The sequence below is a fragment of the Mauremys mutica genome, chromosome 5, assembly GCF_020497125.1.
Source record: "Mauremys mutica isolate MM-2020 ecotype Southern chromosome 5, ASM2049712v1, whole genome shotgun sequence".
NCBI lineage: Eukaryota > Metazoa > Chordata > Testudines > Geoemydidae > Mauremys > Mauremys mutica.
This window is the reverse complement of record NC_059076.1, coordinates 130547628-130573341: the sequence shown is the minus strand read 5'-3', so window position 1 is coordinate 130573341 and position 25714 is coordinate 130547628. Positions and strand designations below refer to the sequence as shown.

The 25714-nt window shown below is 45.1% G+C and overlaps 1 gene segment (V, D, J or C); it reads left to right on the top strand.

The window, feature by feature from the left end:
- LOC123371793 overlaps positions 1-25065 on the top strand; it is a 32946-nt gene extending 7881 nt beyond the window's left edge. Inside the window, 1 exon segment of the V gene segment in view lies at positions 24587-25065. Coding sequence covers positions 24587-25065 — 479 coding nt within the window.
- Positions 25066-25714: the final 649 nt, after the last annotated feature.

Sequence of the window (25714 nt, the reverse complement as noted above, 5' to 3'; positions counted from 1 at the left end):
CTTCCTTCCATTTCTACAGCTCCCTCACTGCAGTAGCGCAGAGACTGGAATTTACAGGGTGGTTTTTAAATACTCAGTCAGGGCCGGCTTTAGAAAGCACAGGGCCCGATTCGTACTCACCTGGCGGCGCTCTGGGTCTTTGGCGGCACTTCAGCAACGGGTCCTTCACTCGCTCCAGCTCTTCGGTGGCACTCAAGGACCCGCCGCCGAAAACCCGGAGCACCGCCGGGTGAGTAAAAATTAGAAAGGCGCCGGCACGGGGCCCTCTTAGGCACAGGCCCTGATTCAGGGGAATCAGGCAAATCGGCCTAAAGCTGGCCCTGTACTCAGTGGCTTCCTTTTAACTACTGAGGAATATTAGCTCTGATAGGCTGGATCCAATTTCCTACCAACATTACAAAACAAGATCAATATATCAACTGACACATGGCAACCACTGTGTAAAGCCTCTGGAAATCACTTACATAAGCAGAATGAGCAGAGTGACTACCTCTCCCCATACAAGCTCCAAAGCACATGGTCCTCTTTCCACAATATGGTGCATGCATGTCCTTACGCCTGGTCGCAGATGGGCCAGACAGAAGGATTGTCTACACTACATTTCCTGAATCATTTCTCTATGGTCCAATAACCTACAGATTCTGGTCCTTATTTCAGACAATATCAAATAGGAGAGAAAGTGCCAACCCCAGCTCAGTTTTGAGCTTGTAACCATTGCACCCAAGCAGCAGCACAGGGCCAGTCTCATGCAGTGTGCTGTTGTTCTCTGCAGGGGTTTAGCTGTGGAGGCAGTTGTTCCGTGAAGCAGGGGCGGCTCCATGTTTTTTGCTGCCCCAAACACAGCAGTCAGGCGGCCTTTGGCGGCGCGCCTCCAGGCAGTCCATTGGTCAGGCAGATTCGGTGGTGTTTCTGGCGGGTGATCTGCCGGTACCGTGCCTTCAGCATACCCGCTGCCGAATTGCCACTGAAGCCACATGATTGGCAGACCTCCTGCAGGTGTGTCGCTGTAGGCCGCCTGACTGTTGCCGTCACATTGACTGGCAGGCCACTCCCCGTGGCTTGCCGACCCAGGCACACACTTGCAGCGCTGGTGCCTGGTGCCGCCCCTGCCGTGAAGACTACTGCAGCCTCCATTGCCCTGATGCATCCTCATGACCAGGGATAAAAGGGCTGGAGATGTGGCTAGCAGCAAAACATCACACTTCTCCTGTCCTTCCCTAGCCCGTCCCCAGACGGCCCCCAGACACCGACACACCTAGATTCCCTGCAGAGATCGTAGCCTTTTATTTTATTGGCTTAACAGAAACACAGAACAAACAATGACAGTGTTTGCTAAGGTCAGAGCACTGTACAGACAAATCCTCCCAATTGTACTATCACCTCATTTTACAGGAGTCGTCACTGAGGCAAAACGATGAAGGGCCTTGACAAAGGCCACACAATGAGCAGCAGTAGCAGAATTAGAACTCAGAGCTCTGGCTTCCTAAGCTTCTGCTTTTGCTTTCATGTCACACTGCCTAACAATAACAGACCAAACTGCAGGGTAGAGCAAGGATGTGATTCATAATCCATCTCGCAAATAGTCATAAATATTTACTAGCCTGGGAGCCAAAACTCATCCATTGCTACCTTTGATAAGAATGAAAAACCCCTTAATGTTCATTTTACTTTAATGCCATAAAAATCACTCTTGCAAACAGACTGCTATTTTGAGGGGTGTTACGAACACTGACTCAAGGCCACGTGCTGCAGTCATTACGTGAGCAACAACATTACCAGTGAAGTCAATGGGAATTTTTGCTCAGATACGGACCAATGAGAGGCAGCTCTAGAGGAATGAGACCAGAAAATTCCATCATCAAAAGCTTATGACGTCTACTTCCCATTTCTCCCACTAACTCACTAGGCACCCTTGGATGCAACATTTCTCTGCCTCAGTTTCCTCATCTTCTAAAACAAAGATCTCCCCTATTTACAATGCAAGTTCCTCAGCACAGGGATGCCAACACTCAGCACTTGTTGGATAGAATTGTTTAGCAGCAAGCTTCTTTTCCACAAACATGTACCTGAACTTACCTGAGGAGAAAATAGACCATTAGGTCAAAAACATTTTTTTTTACTAATATTGCTATTTAATCAAATAGATTAAATACCGGACTGCAGCGAAGGAGAGACTTGGAGATGGATGAGAATTTTCTGACAAAACAGTTTTTCATTAGAACACATCAATTCAGCGGAACTGAAACTTTTCGCAGTGTAGGTGAAGATGAGCAGGAATGGCACTGACTGGGCTAATCAGGATTTACCGCTGCTAACTGAGGATTCTCCCTGTTAGAAGACCCTCACCCCCCAGTACTGTTTCTCTCTCAAAGGTGGATCACACCATTTTGTATCACCAGTTGTGAGGAGATCTCCAGTGTAGCCGTGATATTAACCAGCATCCCAGAAATCACAATATGCTGAGAATTTTTATTCCTTGTAATTCCAGACAAATGTTATTTTAACACAGACACTTGTTCCCAGGAGCAACTGGTTGAACTTGCCTATGCCACCCATGGCCCTTTCACTTCCCTTTTTGTACATGGTCATGGACCAGGTGTGAATTTTCATCTCGGAACCCAATTTGCATATTTCACACCCTTCCCCTCTGCTGCTGAACTGTTATAAATGCTCCGTGTCACTCGTTATATTTTGTTGATCAGCACTGGGCCACTCAGACGTATCAAGATGATCTCGCAGGTTCAGCTCATCTGGCTGTTAGTGCTCTGGGTCCAAGGTAAGGATTAAACCCAGAAGGAATTTGATGACTTAAAAGTACGATGATCCTTGAAAAGCTTAAAAGAACTAGAAATGTTGTACATTGACCCATAAACTATAATGTAAAATCAAAATCCATTTAGTTAGTTAGCTCTTTGTGGCAGGGACTGTCACTTATTGTTTGTACAGCGTCTGGCACAAACAGACCAAAACTGTTAGAGGCATTCAGGGATTACCAAAATGTTAATGTTAATAATAAACTGTTGCCAGAAATGACTCTGATTTATGAAAATCTTTAACTTATTTTAGCTGGAATTAAGACAAAGATGTCTGAGAAAATTATGAGTCGTAGTCAAGAGGGTTAGAATGAAACAGTGTCTGGAGCTCAATGTTAGCATCACGCCCAGCTGACTAGGGAGAGTCATTGTGTAAAGACGCACATGGGACTATTTTAAAGACACAATGTTGTTGAGTTTGATTGACTAGATCTGTATTTGTATTAACTTCTATTCTCTTTGTGAATTCAGGCTCCAGTGGGCAGATTGTGCTGAGTCAGATGCAAGCAGCCGTGGCAGTGGCGTCAGGAGACAGAGTCACTATCAACTGCCAAGCCAGTTCCAGCATCACCAGTGGTAGCACTCACTACTTAGCCTGGTACCAACAGAAACCAGGACAAGCTCCTAAACTCCTTATCTACCATGCTTCCACCCGTGCCTCTGGGATCCCAGACCGGTTCACAGGCAGTGGGTCTGGAACTGATTTCACTCTCACAATCAGCAACGTTCAACCTGAAGATGCTGGAGGTTATTATTGTCAGCAACACTATAGCTCACCTCTCACAGTGATACAGACCAATACAAAAACCTCCCTGTTCCGTTCCATTCTCTGTAACAGCTGCTTCTTTCAAACAGCCGCCTTCTCAGTGCAAATGCTACATGTTATTTAGGGGCAAACTTTCAGCCCCAGAAACACATAAACCTGCTGTCTCCACCCACATAAATTAGCAGACAGTTTGCTGCTAGAGAATCTCCCTCCACACAGAAGAGTTTTTAACTTCTACACAACCACTGTGATATTTTTTTTTTATTTCTGGCTTTAAATTACTTTACTCGCCTCCTAATTACTATCCTCTAGTGTCCATGCCTTGTTGTGAGGGAACAGCTTGTGTGCGCTAACGATCCCCAGAGTCTGTGTTGGTGTGGGCTTTTTGCTCCTGGTAGGTTCAACCATGCCGGATTAGTCTGTGGGGAAGGGGCCAGACAAAACACCAACAGTCATCCAGGTTGGGGGTTAGGCACAGATTAATAACCCTGTCCCATAAAAAACAAAATGTTTTATGGAAACAGCAACACAGAACTCAACCATTACTATGTGTGATGGGCTTCAGGAGTCAATGACCCGTATGACTGCCAGTGGTGAAAGCCAAAAGGAAGCAGACGGATGGAATCAGGAAGAGTAACGGCAGCCTCAGGAGAAATTTTGCTGTATCTTGGACGGGATGATGGACAACACCATGAGGGTGTTGCCATCCTTTTGAAGATGGGAGTGGAGCATTTCCTGCTTGAGTGGAAGTCCATCAGCAGCAGACTTAGGAGAGCCAGACTGAAAAGGAAAGATGATAGTATCATCCTGATTCAGTGCTGTGCTCCGACAAATGACAGTGATGCAGAAATAAAGGACAAACTTTACCTTACATTACAGGTTAGAGAGTTAGAGAGAGTACCATGCCACGACCTAATTATCACCATCGGAAACCTGAATGCCAAGGTCGCTAAGGACAACACAAACAACGACAGAGCAATGGGAAGACATGGGTGTGGCAACATGAATGAAAACGGAGAGAGGCTTGTTGATTTCTGTAATATGAATGACCTAAACATCGGTGGAACCCTATTTCAACATCGTGAAATTCACAAGCTGACATAGTGCTCTCCAAATCAAATGGCAATGCTCACTGATGGATGTGAAAAGGAGAAGGGGTGCAGATGTTGGCAGCAACCACCAGCTCGTGACAGCCTCTGTCAAGCTCAAACTGAGAAGTGTGGGTTCACCAAACAAAGGACATAGACGTTATGACATTGACAAGCCAAAGGCCCCTGAAATACAGAAAGCCTTTGTACTGAAGTTAAAGAACAGGTTTCAGGCACTTGCAGACCTTGATGAAGAGGAGGGGAATGCAGATGAAGAGATCAACAAGAAGTGGGAAAAGTAACAACAATATACCTATGCTACAGGTGGAAGAGAAGGAAGGAGTGGATTACACCCAGCACATGGAACGCCACAGAAACCAGACGAGCCCTGAAGAAAAATGTTTTAGACACAAAATCCTAGAAGCTAATGGACAAATACCTCGAGCAATATAGCAAGGCACAGCGGGAGGTCAAATGCTTTGTGAGAGCAGACAAATGGCATTATATTGATAATCTAGCAACACAAGAAGATGATGCACCTGCTTGCAGTGAACATTCACATACTTGGGCATCACCATTAGCCAGCATGGTGGAACAAACCAGGACACCCGGAACAAAATCAGTAAAGCCAGGAACACCTTCAGGAGTTTAAATACAGTCTGAAAATCATCAACATACCAAACCAAAAGGAAACTCAAGATTTATCAGAGCTGCGTACTTTCAACACTACTTTGTAGTGCAGAATGCTAGGGAATGAGAAAGTAGGATATGTCCAAACTATCTTCATTTTATACAAGCTGCCTCAGAAAACAGAACAATCTCAAACCAAGACCTATTGACACAGTGCAGCCAAGAGGATCTGAGCACCATCATTGCCAGGAGGTGTTGGAGATGGATTGGCCATGTGCTTCAGATGGAAACTGATTCCATCACCAGAGCGGCAATAAGATGGAAATCGGAAGGCAAGTGAAATCAAGAGCACCACAAAAAAAACCATGCAAAGAGCTGGGGAAGTCGAGCTGAAAAACCTGGGGCACAGCTGGAGAACCATTTAAAGACTTGCCAGAAAAAGACAGGAGTGCAGGAGCGTCGTTACTGCCCTAAACACCAGAGGCGTAATGGGAACATGATGATGATTAATTACTGCCCTAAAAAGACTGCGAGCATTTCAGGTTAGCCCAGTGCTTTACAGATAGTTCTGCCAGGGTAGGGAGCAGAAGTGATGCCCTGAGCTCTACAGTTTCCAGATGCTGGACAGGAACAACTCACCTCATCATCTAGTGACCCACTCTGGTAGATGCCTGGTATGACAGGAGGTGGAACCCAGGAAGCTTCCCTGTAAGAGGAAACATAGTAGATATGCAGGCCTTTGGAGAGGGGAAGGACATTTGTACCTGAGAAGGGTGATGTGGAGTTCCTGGAGACACAACAAAACCAGCATTATAAGTGAACCACTGAGAAGAGACACACAGGGGCAGCTCAGAGAGGTGGAGAATGGAGCCAATCCCCTTTCTATTGGGTCTGCCAGTGAACTCCAGTGGGAACCTCCTAAATCCTTCACTCAGCAGCTAAGAACAAATATTTCCAGCTGAAAGGGGCAGAGAAGTAACAGGAAATAATTTTGTTAGCAACTAGGCACAAGGGTTTAGACTGAAAGATCTTTCTTAAGTCTAACATTATTGTTGTCAACAAGGCTATGATACCTCTTGCAAAATGATGCAACCAATACGTAACCCTCCCTCAGCTGTTTGGTTCAGTGTATCGTTTCTACTACTTCCCACTGATCTCAGTGGGAACAGGTTTAATTCTCCCAATTAAATCGATGAGAGCAGGATTGCTGCCATAGGATCCACAACAACAATCTTAAATCATCTTGCTTAATTCCAACCTGCTTTCTTCTACTGAGCTTCTTGAGTTTACTATTTAGCTTAAAGGCTGTTGGGCACCCACCTGGGATGCAGCAGATCCCTGTTCAAATCCCTTCTCTTGTCAGGCAGAGAAAGAACTTGAATAGGGGGCAGGGAACCACAACCCTGGTGATAGCTCTAACCACTGGCCTAAAGATTATAAACAAGTCCTCTCTTTCCTGCCCCGGACCGTTTTGGGTGGAGGAAGGCAATCTCTGAGCACATCTACTGGACCAAGCCCAACATGTGAGACCGGCGTTCCTCCATCTACTTTCCCTGGTTTTTGGATTGCTCTGGGGCTTAGACAGGAGACAGGCACATGGATGCCTTGGGTGAGTTATCATTGCACATGCACAGAGGCATAAACAGACACCCAGGGAACTATTACAGCAAAAATGTAGGCAACAAGTGTGTTTAGATGTGTACAGGGTTAGGCAGCAGCTGAGCGGGAGTTTTATGTATCACAGTGGTGCCTAAAAATGGGACTTAGGTGCCTACATCTGAGGTTTAGGCATTTAAGTACCTTTGTGGATCTGGACCTGGGACTCTTTCCATTGATCTCTATCCATTTTGTATCAGGTCCTAAATGAACAGAAGAAAAGAGCTTCCTCAAGTTGAACATCAGCATCACAGCTGGGTGACGAGCTACAATGCTTACGTAAAGATGCACAAGAATTTTTACCAAAATACAATATGATTTAGAGTAACAGTCACATTTCTATAACTGACATATTTTATTCATAAATTCAGACTCCAGGTCAGAGGGCAGCTGGCCCTGTGCATGGGCTGGGGCCAAGCCTACCTCTGACAGGCTCCACAAGAGGGAATGAGACAGCTGAAGTTCACCTGGTACTGGTTAATTCACTGAGTAACTGAGAGGCAATTAATTATGCAGGGAAGCACCTGGGCCTGATAAAAGACTAAGGACTTCAGTCAGAGAAAGACTCCTGGGGAGAAAGGAAACTCCAGACTTGGGAAGCTCCCAAGGAGCCTGAGCTAAAGAGAAACTGTGCTCCCAAGGCAGGAAGTCTGAGTAAGCAGAAGGCAAGGTCCTAGGATGGACAGAGAGCCTAAAAAACTGGGGTCCTGGAAAGAGGACTCCCTGAGGAGCCTACCAGGCCTGGAAGTCTAGAAGAAGTGCTCCAGGAAAGTGAAGGATGCTAGAAGAGAGTCATAGTGGGCAGAGAGATACCTCCACAGACTCTGACATCAGATAAGACTCCACCCAGGCAGCACCAGGAGACCTGAGGTGAGAGCAACCTGGACAGTGGCAAACACTGAACTCAAGACAGGTGACAGACTGTGACTGACGGTGTCCCTCAACCAAGAAGCTGAGATAGAAAAGTGTCGTGCCTGTGTGAGACTTTGTTAAACAAAGGAGCCTGTCTGGGGAGGGGACCTTTAATACCTGAAGCTGATCTGTATTTATTATATTCCAGGTGGAGGGAAATTGAGTCAGAACCAATTTTCCCTCTAATTTTTTCCATCCATGGGCAGAATTAATTTTGTTATGTGCACCAAATTATCGAGGTAATGTGTGGATGTGTGCCATCAAAAGGAAAAAAACCCTAGATATAATATATATTTTTAAAAAGTTACTATAGGGGTAATTACTCTAGCCAGGACAGGCTAGGCATTTTAGAACTCACTACTCAAAGAATTACATTTAAGTGTAAGAGAAATAAAAATTATGAAATGCATACCGGTAGATCAGTCAAAAAACTCAAATAACAGCACCGTGAGAGAATAAAATTACAGAGAATATATGTGCATTGCAGGAAGTATCAAGTAGCGGCAGCAACAACAGTAATAATACTATGTGTTGGGAGGTGAGTGTGAAAGAGTGAGTGAGTGAGTGTGTGTGTGTGTGTGTGTGTGTGTGTGTGTGTGTGTGTGTGTGTGTGAGTGTGTGAGAGAGAGAGAGAGAGACACACACACACACACACACACACACACAGTGTGTGAGACAGAGACAAGTGTTGCCCCTTTAAGTATGTTCACGGCCTGGCAGAACTCCCCAGGGGACTGCAGGTGCTCTGGGGCATCCTTCAGATAATCAATATTGCTAACTCTCACGCTATATGGATACTGGGCTAGATGGACCTTTGGTCTGACCCAGTACGGCCATTCTTATGTTCTTATATAAATTCTGGGAGAAGTGGAGTGGCTTCCTCCCATTCTCGGTTATAGTTTATATAAAACTTCAGGTATCCATTCGCCCAAAGTGTGGAGTCCTGGCTGACAGCTCTGCCATGGAGCTGTGCGCTGAGAGAGAAGTGAGGCCATTGCCCCAGTCCCGGACAACATGGATCCAGGGTGGGAGAACACATCTCCCAGCCCACATTCCTCACTGAAAGGGGCCCTTTTCTTATTCTACAGAGGACCCAGCCCTCTCTCTCCACCAGCAGCAGCTCTAGTGTCATTCTAGTATTTACACATCAATTTACAGTGTTATTCATAATGGAAAAAGATAGAAACTCAGGGATTGTTTGAATTAAAGAGCAGAATTTCAGATGATGGCAAAATGCAGCCCAAATGTCCCACTCCTGAGCCCTGTTGCATCCCACCCCTGCAGAGATGGGGTACAGGAGTGGGGAAGGGGGGCACCGTGACAGCAACACCCCCATTCCAATGGGGAAATTGTGATGACTCAGACTATAGAATTCCTGTCAGTGTCTTCAGGATACACTATCATCATCTGCAAAGACAGTTCAAACCTTACCAGCAGCAGCAGAATGAATAAAATTTCCACCTGGCACCACTGCAGTATGAACAAGCTCCTAAATTTCTATTTATTATGCTTCCATATTGCAATCTGGGGTCCCAGCCCGGGTCAGTGGCACTGGATCTGGAAGCAATTTGACTCTCAGTCCTGAGCTTTAATGTGAGCAGAAGCAGCCCATTCAAAAATTTGCAAATGCCGTAAATTGAACCATGAACATTCCTCAGAAAGCTACACTAATGGATGAATATGTACACGTCATTGCAGAGAAATAACAGGGGAAATAATGTTATGAGCAACTGGGTACAAGGTTTTAGATTGAAAAATCCTTCTTAAATGTAACATCAGCATCCCTTCCAGGCTACACAGTATAACGCACATGCAATCATTTATGACAGAATATTGTTTACTGTGATTGATCACCCCTGTGTTAATTCAGATTATATTTCTAATTTCAGACACCAGGGGCAGATTGGGCCAGTATCTCCAGGAAGCAGAGTCACTATTGACTGCAAGGCCAGAGCAGGCATTGCAGTGCTTTAACCTACGACCACCAGAAATCTGGGCAAAATCCTAAACTTCAAATGTATCATGCTTGCTCTCTTCTCACGGGGATTCCCACCCATTTCAGCGCAATAGATCAGAGTAGGATTTCACCTTCATAATCAGCTGAAGAGGATGGAGATTATCTTCATCAATAAGGTTATGATACCCCTTGCATAACAATATACAGAATACAGAACCCACCCATTCCTACCTAATGCCAACCATACGCCGGTTTATGCTGGCTTATACCGTAATGCAGGAAACTCTCAACCAACAGTCTGCAGATGCACAAAGCACCTAGAGCAGTGCCTAATCCACACAGAGTACAGGGGCTGTGCAGCCCAAACAACAGGTGGCATTGCCAGGATGAGCGTGTGTGTAGCATGGCCAGAAACTGTGCTGGTCTCTCTCTCTCTCTCTCTCTCTCTCTCTGACTCCTAGGCAAAATTTAAAATGACCCAACCGCAGAAGGAATCCCAAAGGATGGTAGCAGCAGCAGAACCACATGCTCCAGGCAGGTCTCTGACACCATTTATAATCCTGTTGTCATTAGTGAGAGTTGCAAAGATCATGGAGTCTATATGGTCCTGCACCAGGGCATAAAGAAGGGATGTTTCCTGAGTGGCTACTACAGGGCCGGTGCAACCATTTAGGCAAACTAGGCGGCAGCCTAGGGCGCCTAGTGGTTGAGGGAGCCTAAAAGCCCGCTCAGGCGAGGAGGTGGAGTGGAGGTGAGCTGGGGTGGGGGGCGGCGCGGGGAGGGCCGCCGGCAGTAATGGGGGTGGGGAGGCGCACAGGGGAACCGCTCCCCGCCCCAGATCACCTCCACTCTGCCTCCTCTGCTGAGCACACAGCCCCTGCTCTAAGTCTCCTCCAATCGACGTTGCAAGCCTGGGAGGAGAGGAGAATTACAGCAGTGCCAGCGTGCTCAGCGGAGGAGAGCTGGGGTGGGCTCCCCAGGTTGGGTTAGCTGCCAAGGTGGGCGGTGTTAGCTGCTGCGGGGGGGCTCCACGGGCCGGGTTACCTGCCATGGAGGAGGGGCTTTCAAAGGGGGGTACCTGCTGCGAAGGGAGGCGGGTTAGCTGCAGTGGTGGGTGGGGTTAGCTGCTGCGGGAGGGGGGGTTCCTCGGGTGGGAGGGATGAGTGGCCGTGGTTAGATGCCACGGTGGGGCGGTTGGAGGGGTTAGCTGGGGGCGGGGGTGGCGCAAGGTGGAAGTTTTGCCTGGGCACGAAACTTCCTTGCACCCGCCCAGGGCTACTATGCATATTTAACCTCCTTTAAACAAGAAGCTGAACTTCCACAGAACTGACACCAGATGGCCACATTCAACCACCTTTCCAGCATTGCCCAGTGGCTGTTCCACGCTTTTGAAAATTAGACCAAATATTTTAGTTGTTAAAATATGGACTGAGGATTCTAACTTTAAATCTCCAGGAATTGTTACCCCAGAATTTGACATTCCTGTGTGGTGCCCCAGAATTTGACATTACTACAGTCAGCAATTTTGTACGTTTACCCACTGCTAGCTGAAAACCCAACATCACATAGCTAGGAAAATCTTGGGCTCTGAGAGGCAAGGCCAAATAACAGCCTGTTTGCAGCTTTTGCTACCGGAATGGGAGGATGGGCTAAGAAGAGAACGTTCCATGAAAATCGAAGGAATGTTTGGGCAGCAACCTTGGTTTTAGGTGCCTCTAACGTGTACGTTTTATTATTATGACTAGAAATGTTATGTGATTATTATAAGCAATAATGAGTAGTTTTGCTGAAAGTAGGAGAATTGGTGACCCACTAGGAGTCACAATAGGTTATGTGCTTTGTTTGAAGTTAACTATAAAAGATCAGACCAAAGAATTTGCTTTGAAGCAGTCCACGGAAGCTTTCTTTGGGCAAGGATCTGACAGCTACGTTCCTCAGCAGCTAGACTGAAGGTGGGGCCCACTGAAGCCTGGTTGCTGATCCCTCACAACCATTTCTTAACTCTAGGTAAATACACTTGTTTTGAAATGCTCTCACCCTACTGCAACAGCATGTGTGTGTGTGCTTGAGAGCTAATAAAAAAGTAATTTTAGATGTAAGCACTCCTGCTTGTGCAACTGTTTATCAGAGGGATGAGCTGTGCTCCCATAGATTTATTCCTGACCCTGCCTGGAGAGAAACAGTTGTTACCACTGCTTTGGGCTCTGAGAAACTCCAGGTAACAGATTGATAATCATGGTCCATTGATACAATGTGACATGGAACACAGGAAATGACAGGGCTGACAAACTATTTAATGGGATATCAGCCTGTTCCTATACACTACAGCTACCTTTGGGATTTAAAGGGCAGAATAGTCAGGAAACTAAGGCTCCCACAACCCTGTACATAACAATAGGGTCTTTAAGGTTATGACTAATAAACTCAGAAGGGAGTAGTAGGTAAGAGAGGGGTTAGCTCCTGCACACATCCCCGAATGCAGGGAGATCACATCGATATCTTTTTGAGGAGATTCCTAGTAGAACAATGATTCTATGGTCATTAAATGTAAATGAGCAGTAAGGTAATACTGACAGGCTGAGAACATTTATTCCCATTCCACCCTCACAAATGCCATTTCAACACAATGTGAGGGACGGTGACTATGACCTAATATGTAGTTGTTTATCACGCAACAAAATAGGGTCCTGATTCAGATATGGACATCTGGGCACTACAATTAGAACTGCCTCATTGGAACACAGATTGGCGGGGCTGCCGCAGGGGCCGTCGCATTGACCTTGCCTGTTTCCTCCTTGGTCCTTTTTACTTCCCTATCTCTGCACATTTTTAGGTCAGCTGGAAATTTTCATCTCTGAACTATATTTGCATATTTCACATGCAACTGACACTGCCCTACAGCTCTGAGCGGTTATAAATGATCCATGTCACTCGTTACTGTTTGTTGATCGGCATCGGGCCACTCAGACGTAGCAAGATGATCTCACAGGCTCAGCTCATCTGGCTGTTAGTGTTCTGGACCCAGGGTAAGAATCAAATCAAGTGGGTGCTGGATGATTTAAGCTATAGTGATCTATGGAAAAATTGAAGAGATGTAGATATATTGATATATAAACATTCCTCAGTTAGCGACAGTAACTTCTGAAATGCTTGTCTCCTTCTAAGTGCAACTAAGAGAAAAAACAGGTTTCTGAAAAAACACAAGAAATTAGAACCAACGAGGAATGAAAGAACCAGATCAAACAAAGTTAGCATCATTTTCAGAAAAATTGCTATCATTAGTATGTAAAGAGGCACATGTGAATATTTATAAAGACAAAATATTGTGTATTTTAAAACATGATACATATACACACACACACACACACACACGAGTCAGAGTGACACTATATAGAAAGGCTGTACATGTATATGCTAACTGACATTCTTTGTGTTAATTCAGACTCCAGTGGGGACATTGTGATGACTCAGACTCCAGAATCCCTGGCAGTGTTTCCTGGAGACACAGTCACTATCCGCTGCAAAGCCAGTTCAAGCCTCACCAGTGGTAGCAATCACTACTTAGCCTGGTACCAACAGAAATCAGGACAAGCTCCGAAGCTCCTTATCTATCTTGCTTCTACCCTGCAATCCGGAGTCCCGGCCCGGTTTAGCGGCAGTGGATCTGGCACCGATTACACACTCACAATCAACAGAGTTGAAGCGGAAGATGCTGCAGTTTATTATTGTCAACAGACCTATGAAGCCACTCGCACAGTGATACAGACCAATACGAAAACCTCCCCACGCTGTCCCTTTCAGTGTAACAGCTGCATTCTATATATAGCGTCGCTGCTACACTAGATTACAGTCCGAATTTTGATCAGTCTTTGATCACCAGGCAACACTCCCCTACTCCTACAGCTGACCTTTCTATAATACAGTTGTCTCTTTCCAGACACCAGTGCTGACACTTTGCTGAGCAGTAGCAGATGTCCTGCACTCGCAGCTCAGCTTCTCAGTACAGGAGAAATCAGTGATGAGGAGTCTTAGGTTACAAAGCATAACTTGTTTTATTTACAGCAACACCTGTCCTGAAACAGAGGTGATCACAAACTGCATGCAAGCAAACCCTCTTTCAGGAATCTTATCCCAACACCAATACTCATATCCCAAGAAGCAAATCTGCTTTGACAATTTAATCAGAGAGCAAGACAGACCCCCTTTGAGCAGGGGGTTGGACTAGATGACCTCCTGAGGTCCCTTCCAACCCTGAGATTCTATGATTCTATGAAACTCTCCTGCTAATTACACAGCTCCCTTTTCTCAAGCCCCTGCATAGCCAAAATTAACAACCACACAGCATGTCTTCCCAAAACACTTACTCACACACTCTGGCCTGGTCTACACTACGAGTTTATATCCGAATTTAGCAGCGTTAAACCAAATTAATCCTGCACCCGTCCACACAAGGAAGCCCTTTATATCGATATAAAGGGCTCTTAATACCGGTATCTGTAATCCTCCCCAACGAGGGAGTAGCACTGAAATCGGTATTGCCATTTCGGATTAGGGTTAGTGTGGCCGCAATTCGACGGTATTGGCCTCCAGGAGCTATCCCACAGTGCACCATTGTGACCACTCTGGACAGCAATCTGAACTCGGATGCACTGGCCCGGTAGACAGGAAAAGCCCCGCAAACTTTTGAATTTCATTTCCTGTTTTCCCAGCATGGAGCACCGATTCGCACAGGTGACCATGCAGTCCCAGAATCAAAAAAGAGCTACAGCATGGACGGTATGGGAGATGCTGAAGCTGATCTCTGTATGGGGAGATGAATATGTTCTATCAGAACTCTGTTCCAATAGACGAAATGCCAGAGCATTTGAAAAAATCTCCAAGGCTATGATAGAGAGAAGCCACAACAGGGACTCAACACAGTGCTGCGTGAAAATTAAGGAGCTGAGACAAGCGTAACGGAAAGCCAAAGAATCAAATGGATGCTCATGGAGGGAGGGAGGGGGGACTAAGGACTCTAGCTATCCCACAGTTCCTGCACTCTCCGAAAATCATTTGCATTCTTGGTTGAGCTCCCAAAGCCTGAAGTGTCAAAAACATTGTTGTGGGTGGTTCAGGGTATATGTCATCAGCGCCCCCATGAAAGAAAAGGGAAAAAAATAGTTTCTCGCCTTTTTTCAGTGTCACCGTATGTCTACTGGATGCTGCTGGCAGGCGCGGTGCTGCAGCGCTAAACAGCAGCATCTGCTCCCTTCCTCTCCCCGATAGCATACTGTGCAATATGACTGGTATCCGTCATCATCATCCCATGAGTGCTCCTGGCTGGCCTCAGTAAGGTCAGCCGGGGCCGCCTGGGCAAAAATGGGAATGACTCCCGGTCATTCCCTTCTTTAAGTTTTGTCTAATGGAGATTCAGTCCTGCCTGGAATATCATAGCAGCTGGAGGCTACCTCCCCTCCCACCCACACTTTTATCTCTGACTGCAGACGCAATAAAGTCAGTTTCTTATTCATGCATTCTTTATTACTTCATCACACAAATGGGGGGATAACTGCCATGGTAGCCCAGGAGAGGTGGGGGAGGAGGGAAGCAATGGGTGGGGTTGTTGCAGAGGCACCCCCTAGAACGGCATGCAGCTTATCATTTCTGCTGGATGTCTGGGGCTCTGACCTGGAGCGGCTGTTTGCCTCTCTGGTTCTTTAGTAGACTTGCCTGATATTCTAGGCAGGACTGACTCTTCCTTTAGACAAAACGTAAAGAAGGGAATGACCTGGGGAGTCATTCCCATTTTTGTCCATGCGCCCCCGGCTGACCTCAGCGAGGCCAGCCAGGAGCACCCATGACAGCAGCAGATGGTACACTATGACTGGTAACCGTCATTGCCAATTTGCAAAGCAGCAGATGGTAAAATATGACTGGTAACCATCTCTGCTAACTTGCAAAGGCAAGTGAATGCTGCTCTGTAGCACTGCAGTACCGCGTCTGTCAGCAGCATCCAGTACACATACGGTGACAGTGAAAAAAGTCTGAACGGGCTCCATGGTTGCCGTGCTATGGCGTCTGCCAGGGCAATCCAGGGGAAAGGGCGCAAAATGATTGTCTGCCGTTGCTTTCAGGGAGGGAGGATTGACTGACAACATTTACCCAGAATCACCCGCGACACTGTTTTTGCCCCATCATGCACTGTGATCTCAACCCAGAATTCCAATGGGCGGGAGAGACTGCAGGAACTATGGGATAGCTATGGGATAGCTACCCACAGTGCAATGCTCCAGAAATCGACGCTAGCCTCGGTACATGGAAGCGCACCGCCGAATTAGTGTGCTTAGTGTGGCCGCGTGCACTCGATTTTATACAGTCTGTTTCCAAATACGAGTTTCTGTAAAATCGGAAAAATCCCATAGTGTAGACATCCCCTCTGAAAAACTTGGAAGACTGTGTAACAGCGCCATCTGGTGTCACATATATAGCAAAGTATACTGTCCTGCAAAAAAGGTTGCCGCTAGACACATTTCTTTCAATAAAGAAATCTTTTTGCTGCTGCAGCAGCTGAATCGGAGGCATTTTTTCCTGAATAAATCATTTTACTCCACAATTCACCAAAAGAATTTGTACTTGCTGCCCTCTCTGAGCATTTCAGGATTAAAACAGACACAGCCCTTCCTAGAGCTTTATTGGCAGTGCTGCTTTTTGGAGAGGTTGAAGCAAATTCCTGAACTCCAGAGCCAGCAGAGCCTAGAAAGGTTGAAGGAGCAACAAATACATCTTCCCGAATGAAGGAACAACTCATGTTACTCTCTAGCGACCCACTCTGGTGGACACATGAAATAACACAGTCAGGAGCTATTAGCTGTGTCCAGTCTTTCTCTGACAAAGTGAAAGTTGCAGAAGCCTGGGGCCTTTGAGGGAACAATTGGGCAGTTGTCAGGTTCACAAGTGGGCTCAGATGGGAAAAAGCACAACATGTATTTCCTCCTTTGTCTGAGGGCATTTGACATTGTTTAGGACTGGGGGCAGGGGTTGGGATTTGAGGACTTATTTGGTTTTACCCAAACTCATAGTGACCATTACAGGTGCTGGTTGCTTGACTGGGGTTTTCTTCCATTGAGATCAAACCAACTGCACAGTAGAGAGGACTCAGGTGCTGAGATCTTACAGGACAAAGGTACAGGCTGGGTAGTGACAAAATGGTCGAGCTTGAGACAGCAATGCATTCTGCAGAGCTGGAATTTCTCTGGGTTTGCACAGGATTATTCCCCTGCAATAATAATCACAGCAGGAGATCAGGTCACAGCAACACAAAGTGGCCACAACCTCCTCTATCACGGGTCATCCAAAGGGAAGCAACGTGAAATAGAAAGTGCTGGGCGGGGAGGGGCAGGACAGGGTAGTAAAGACTGGCCCCTTGTCAGCTTCCACCAACAGAACGTTCATGTTCTTATACAGTGGACGCAACAGTCGGAAGCAGCTGAGGCTGGGAAGGCTGCAGAGGCAGCAAAGGAACAATTCTTGGTGCTCCCTAGCCACATGCTGCGATGACAGTGGTGGACACATGGAATGACACTAACAGTCTGCGTGAGGAGCTGCATGCAGCCCTCCTCTGCTACAGGGAAGAGGGAACAAGAACATGGGGTCTGTGAGAGAGGTTAACAGTGGGGGCAGGGATTGGGGGCCTGAGGATTTGTTTGACTTTATGCAAACTGGTACTGAGCCCTGGAAGTGCCAGCTGCTTTCCTGGGGTTTCAGTTCAGTGAACTGCACCTGACTGGGCTCTGAGCATAAAGGTCTGAAGATTCACACAGGGTCTGTGTCATAAAGTACCGTGTGTTTTGGGAGTGTAAGCATGACTTGATTGGTGCACAGCTTTGTGCTTGCCATTTTCATAGGGATGAATTAAATCTTGAGGAGAATTAATAGTGATAGACACATTCTAGACACCCAGCTAACAGACAGATTGATTGTAACATCCTTATGCACAGATCAGCTCTGTACCTGCAGCCTCTGCCCTGTGGCTCAGGGGATGTACAGTTACAAAAAGAGTGTCCGTTTGTATATTTTGACTGGATTGTTTTATATATTTCCACACAGCGTGACAGTCCCCTGATTGTCGGTGCTAACATACAGGGTTTAACACTTAAACACAATGTTTCTAGGGTGAGGATCTGTCACTTTCGATGTATCAGTTGATCTCTCAGGCCAGGTCTACTCTACAAACTGTTGCTGATATACCTGTGTCAGTCAAATGTATGATAATGTCTGAATTGTGACCAATATGGAGGTGCTGATAAAAGCCCCTAGGGTAAATGCGATTATAAAGACAATATTGTGCTTTTATTGGTACAGTTTGTTATGCCGGGAGGTGGGAGTGCTGGAATAAGCTATACGGATAAAAGCTATACATAGTTTAGCAGGTAGAAACTGTGCCCACACTAGAAGTACTTTGCTCATATAGTGAACGGGTATATCTATCCTGGCAACATGCTCCTAGTGGCTTCAGCCACTGCTTCTCTCACTCCTTATACTCTGGATTCAGGCTAAGAACAACAGTGGAGAAACTAGTTTAAATAGACCATCTAATGTGTTATTAATTTATTTAACAGACTGACAATAGAGCTTAATCCAATTCACAGAGTACACAGGCATGAATTGACTGGGGATTAAACTATCATTCTAAATCACACATAGAAAGATTGCCTTTCATTAATCAAACTAAATAATGTTGGTGGATATTATACACATTTATTTTAATAGCATTCCCCATGCAGACCCTGCAGGGACATTGTGATGATCTGACTCCAGAAACCCAAATATTCTGAGATAAGGCAAATAAGTCAGTTCTTTGAACACTATTCTCTGCTCTAGGATACAAGGAAATCTCATTGGGCTCCATTATGATCTCACTGTAAGCCAGGCGTAGCTCTGTTGAGGTAAATGGAGTTAAAGCAGAGTATCAGAGTCAGGCCCGTGGACTTTATGAGATTAGCTTGTATTTTGCCATGTTAGAATCAGCCCCTATTTCTCTGATGGCCAAGTCTGTCATAAAAGGTGAGACAAGATGCTTTGCATGTTCATCGGTGCCTGATCCTTCCCTCCTGCTCTGAGCTGTTATAAACATTTTGTTTCAGGCTCCGTGGTTTAGTAATCAGCACTGGACAGCTCAGACACAGCAAAATCATTCCGCAGGCTCAGTTCATCCAGCTCTTAGTGCTCTGGATTTAGGGTAAGAACTGACCCAAAAAGGGACTGGATGAATTAAAACTTGATTGTCCTTTAAAAAAAAATAAAAAGATCTAGAACTCTTGCCTATCAAATCCTAAATATTCCTTATTAACACTAACTGCTTAGCCACTTCATCTCATTTAAAATTGAAAAAGAGAAAAAGCGAGAAAGCATGTTTTAAAAAAACAAAACCTAATCAACAACCCATGGAAGTCAGTGCGAGTCTTTCCACTGATTTGTACCCAATTTGGACCAGGTCCGAAATGAGCATAATAAAAGAATTTCCTCAAGCTGAACATCAGCATCACAGCTAGGTGATGGGCTATGATCATTATGCAAAGATGCACATGTAAATATTTATAAACAACACAATATTGTTTAGAGGAACATTCATATTCATATTGACTAAATATTTTATTCTTAAAAGCAGATGCTAGCAGGGACATTGTGTTGATTCAGACTCCAGAGTCCCACTCAGTGTCTCTTGAAGACATAGTCACCATCAGCTGCAAAGCCAGTTCAAGCCTTACCAGCAACAGCGGAATGAATAATAATTTAACTTGGTACCAACTGAAACCTGCAGAGACTCCTAAACTCCTTACCTGTTATACTTCTACACTGCACCCTGGGTCCCAGCCCATATCAGTAGACCCCTGTGCGGATTTAAAAATTTGGATCCACATCTGATCTGCAATAATTAACTTGTATCTGACCTGCAATCCACACTCCACTTTTTATATGTATCTGCATTCACATCTGCACCCACACCAGTGCCCTATCTCACTATAAGAGCTCTGCGTGGATACAAAAATTTGGAGCCGCATCCAATCCACGATCCATAAAGATGGTAAACAATACAACCGCATCCGTGGATGCAGAGATCCATGGATATAAAGTGGATACCTGCAGATTTGCAGGGCTCTACACGTCAGTGGCAGTAGAACGGGAACTGATTTCACTCTCAGAGTCAGTTCTGAGCACTAATGTTTGCTGAGGCAGAAACTCAAAAATCAAAAACGTCATAAATTGATCAATAAACATTCCTCAGGCAGCTACACTAATGTGTGAACATTTACATGTCATTCCAGAGAAATAACTGAGGAAATAACGTGAGGAGCAACCAGATAGAAGGTTTTAGACTGAAATATTCTTCTTAAGTGTAACATGAGCATCACTGGCTGGGCAAATGCACATACAATCATTTATGACACAATATTGCTTAGTAAATAAAACTTAAAATAAATAAATTTTAAGTTTAATATATAAAACTCTCAGTAAATAAAACTTGAGAGAAGCAATAAATAAATAAAATAATAATAAATAATAACTAATAAAAAATAAATAAACAAAATAAATAAATATTAAATTTAATAAATAAAAACTCTCAGTAAATAAAACTTGAGGGAAGAAAAATGGAAAAATACATTTAAATACAAATCTAAAAAATTACCTCAGGCAGATAAAGTGCTTCTGTAACCATGTAATCTGGTTAGCAAGTACTCTATATCTTGAACATAATCTAAACAGAGAAGTATATTTTGTGAAATATTTCATAAGAAATTTCTTTTTCATTTTAGTTGAAGTTCTGTGAAATTGCTCATTTTTACCCGGACAAAAATTCTAAACAATTTTTCAGGAAAAACTGCATTTCGTTTTTATCAACCCTCACTCCCCCCACTCTCTCTCTCTCTCTCTCTCTCTCTCTCTCACACACACACACACACATTTATTTCCCCCTCCCTCTGGACGTAGTGTACAGAGGAGGGAAAATATTTGGGAGGGGATCAGTGAACTGAAAATACAGAGTTCAAAATATTTTGAAATCTTGTTGTGAAACATTTCCTCAGCTCTAAATCTAAAACCTCCATAAACACAAAGCTGACTTTCCACATAAGTGCAACCAGATGGCATCACTTTACCATGTTTCATTTTGCAGCTGCTGGATGCTAAGTGCTTTGAAAATGAGGCCACTTATTTTGGGTGTCTAAATATGGCCTCCGGAGTCTAACATTAGGCCACCAGGTTTAACCTACGTTCATACTAACATAGGAACACATCAGAAGATTCACAGTTAAGGTTTGGGTGCAGAAAACAAGGTCTCTAATATAATAACTCAAGGGTAGCAGGAAATATGAGGGCAGAGGGTGTCCCATCCCCCAGTTCCCCTAAGGAAGGAGATCACACCATTTATGGCACTGCACTGAGATTTCTAGGATAATAGTAAAACTAAAGTTCATTAAATTTAAAGTGGCATCCAGGCCACAATGATGAGTTGAGACCATTTATTTCCATTCAACCAAGTCAACTGCCATTTCAACACAACACAAGCATCAGGGATTGTGTGTTCGTGTGTGTTACTACACCCTCTGCCACAATGGGGCACTGATCCCGGTAGAGGTTTCTGGGCGTTACTACTATAGACTTAATTGGTAACAACAACTCTTCCCATTTCAACACAACGTGAGGGAGCGGCCACAGGCCCTGCTGAGTTGAGCTTGTCTATTACCCTAATGCCCCATCCCTTCCCTTTTTCTGAATGTTTTGGATCAGATGGGAATTTTCATATTTAACCCAAATTTGCATATTTCACACCCAAGCAACTCTCCCCTGCAGCTCGGGGCTGTTATAAATGATCCGTGTCACTCGTTACAGTTTGTTGATCGGCATCTGTCAATTCAAACAAACCAAGATGATCTCCCAGGCTCAGCTCCTCTGGCTGTTAGTGCTCTGGATCCAGGGTAAGAACCAAACCAAGAGGGACCTGGGTTGGTTATAAGCAAGATCCTCCTTTAAAGAGAAATGAAAAGACCTAGGAACCTTGTCTATCAAACCCTTAAGATCCCTGAGAGGGTTCCGCTAACTTCTGAGCATCTTTGTCTCATATCAAGCACCAATGAGAAAGCAAGACCACGTTTAAAATATTTGGGCCTGTTGTAAAGTGCATGGGAGTCTTTCCATGGACTCCAATGTGCCCTAAACGAGCAAATGAAAAGTGTTACAGTGACAGAGCTGCCTCAAGCCTAACATTAGCCTCTCAGCCAGGCAATGAGCTATCGTAAATAGGGAATGTGTGCAGGAGACTATGAAAAAACATCTTGTTTGCTTTGACCTTCTGTATATTAAAAATGTATTCATTTATATTCTGTTTTAACTTCAGATTCCAGTGGGCAGATTGTGCTGACTCAGACTCCAGAATCCCTGGCAGTGTCTCCAGGAGACAGAGTCACCATCAACTGCAAAGCCAGTTCAAACCTCACCCATAGCGTTACAGGCAAAGAGCATTTAGCCTGGTATCAGCAGAAATCAGGACAAGCTCCTAAACGCCTTATTTATTATGCTGACACCCTGGGATCTGGGGTCGCAGCCCAGTTCAGTGGCAGTAGATCAGGAAGTGATTACACCCTCACCATCAGCAGTGTTGAAGCTGAAGACGCTGGAGATTATTACTGTCAACAAGGCAAGAGCTACCCTCTCACAGTGATAAAGACCAGTGCAAAAACCTGCCTGTGCTGGTCTGTCCAATGTCACAGCTGCTTCCTCAACAGTCACCATCTCAATGAAACTGCTACACTGGAGGTTTGATCAGTCTTTCTGCACCTCAGTATTTGGGCCACAGATTCCACTGCCCTCTTGTTGCTCTTTTGCTTACTAGACAAGTTTGCTGTTGGAGAAATTTGCTCCCATATTGAAGGAGTCTTTTTTCTGAATTAAATGAGTTTACTCTCTGGAGCCTCAGAAATAATTCCTGTTACGAGCCCTGTGGAGACTCCCTGAGCATTTCAGAAAGAAAATGTCCCAATACTATCTTAGGCAGTGTTGTAGCCGTGTTGGTCCCAGGATATTAGAGAGCCAAGATGAGTGAAGTAAAATCTTTTATTGGGCCCCGCTTTACATCTCCAGCCACGCCGTTTTTGGGGGGGGTTGTTTTTTCCCCCCTGCTTTGCCACTCCAGCCGCGCTGGTTTTTTTTGTTTTGTCCCCCCACACAGACTTTGCCGCTCCAGCCGCGCCGTGTTTTTATTTTTTTCCCCTGCTTTGTTGCTCTGCCACCTCCCCCCTTTTTTTTGGCTTGGGGCGGCAAAAAAGCCAGAACCGTACCTGCATGTGGGGAACAGATTTTGGATCATGACTCTAGCTGGGAGGGACTAGAAGGCAGCAGAAACAGTGGGTCCAAGCCCTGGGAGGGAAGGAACAGCTCCTGGTGCTTTCCAGTGACCCACTCTGGTGGACATACACAAGGACAAGGACAAGTTGCTGCAATGGCTGTTGTGAACTTCTCAAAACCACCTCACTGTTCTGCTCTGGTGGTTTTTTCCCCCTTCACATGTTGTCTCTCATCTTAGACTTAGATTGTAGCATCTTTGGAGCAGCGACTGACTTTTCATAATGTGTGTGTAAGCATCAAACACAGCAGGGTCCTGATCCCAGACTAGCACCTCTTAGCACTATGTAATACAAATAAATCATAACAAAGACCTGCATCCAGCCCTCCTCTGCTAGAGAGAACATAGCAGCAATTGTAGTAGCACCAATGCAGATACCTTGTCATAGATAAGAACGGGTGGGAAGGGCACGATTCAGCTAATCATGATTTACCCCTGCTATCTGTGTTCACCCCCAATTGCAGCCCTCCCCCAAGCAGTACAGTATCTCTGTCACCATTTGTATCATTACTGCGAGGAGATCTCCAGCATAACAGTGATACTAACCCACTTCCCAGCATATTATTATTGCTAGGAAAACTTATTGCCATTCTGTCCTGACGAATGTCATTTTAACAGAGAGGTTCTTGCCCCCAGGACCATGGGGTTGGACTTGCCAATTTCACCCGACCCCTTCCCTTTTTTGTATGTCTATGAACTAGGCATGAATTTTCATCTCTGAACCCAATTTGCATATTTCACACCCAGTGACCTCCCAATGATGGTCTGAGCTGTTATAAATGCTTCGAGTCACTTGTTATGGCTTGTCGATCAGCATCAGACCCGACAGACGTATCAAGATGATCTCCCGAGCTCAGCTCATCTGGCTCCTAGTGCTCTGGGTCCAGGGTAAGGCTCAAAAGGAATTTGATGAAGTACAATGATCTACTGAAAATTTTAAAAGACCTAGAAATTATGTATTTTGACCCATAAATTATATCTACAATCAAAATCTATTAAAATAGTAAGCTCACCATGGCAGGGACTGTCACCTATTATTTGTCTGGACAGCAACCGGAACCACTGAGTCCAATCTGCTTGAGATCAGTAGGAATTACTGAGCTATAAATGTTCAAATAGCTGTCAGAAAATTACACTAATTTATCAAAATCTTTATCTCATTTTAACTGAAATTGAGAAAAGGGAGACAATTGAGGAAATAACAAAATGGGAATAGGGGATAGGCTGAAAGAGCCATCCTGAGCTTAATGTTAGCATCACAGCCAGGTAACTAGGTTTAGCAAGTGTGTAAAGATGCACATGGGACTATTTTACAAGTACAATAGTGTTTAATTTGCTTGACTAGATCTGTATTTTTATCAACTTATATTCTCTTTGTAAATTCAGATTCCAGTGCGGACATTGTGATGACTCAGAGTCCAGAATCCCTGGCAGTGTCTCCAGGAGACAGAGTCACCATCAACTGCAAAGCCAGTGAAAGCATTACAGGCTCTTCAGGCACTAGTTACTTAGCCTGGTACCAACAGAAATCCACACAAGCGCCAAAGCTCCTTATCTACGAGGCTTCCACCCGTGTCTCTGGGATCCCAGACCGGTTCAGCGGCAGTGGGTCTGGAACCGATTTCACTCTCACCATCAGCAACGTTCAAGCTGAAGATGCTGGAGATTATTATTGTCAGCAAGGCGGGAGCTCACCTCTCACAGTGATACAAACCAGTACAAAAACCTCCCTGTGCTGTTCCGTTCAGCGTCACAGCTGCTTCCTCAACCAAACCACCTTCTCAGTCAACTGCTACATGCTATTTGGGGCAAACTTTCAGCCCTATAAGCCCCCAACGTGCTCCCTGCCTGCAGTACCAATATAACTAAGCAGGAAAGTTTGCCACTGAAGAAATTTCCTTCCATATAAAAGAAATTTTTAACTTCTCCTGATTTACAATGGCATTTTTTTCAGGATTTCAGTTATTTTATTACACACACACACACTTGCTGCAGTATAAAGACTCTGAGCATTTCAGAATTTAAACAGACATGGCCAGCCCAGTGCTGTCTGGCAGAGCTACCATGTAGAAGAACAAATTGATGCCCTGAGCTCTGGGCTGGGAGGCTTGGAGAGGATGTGAATTCAGATGCTGGGGAGGAACAACTCTCCTCACTTCCTAGCATGCCACTCGGAGACACATGCCATGACAGGAGCAGGTTCCCAGGAGTATTCAACCCTCCTCTGTTAGAGGGATTCTGGTACAAATGGGGGGAGCTTAGAGAGGGGAAGGGAAGTTGTCAGGTCCCCAAGAAGGACTCAGAGGGGCCTGTGGAGAAACAGCATAACTAACATTACTGAGCTGAATCACTGAGGAGCAGCTCAGAGATGAGGGGAATGCATATGATCCCCTTGCTACTGGGGCTGTGAGTAAAATCCTGTGCGAACCTGATAATCATGTGGTTGCTCAACAGAGAAGCTTCCTGCTGAAAGGGCCAGTCCCTTCTCTAACACTGACCTCAACAACCAAATAA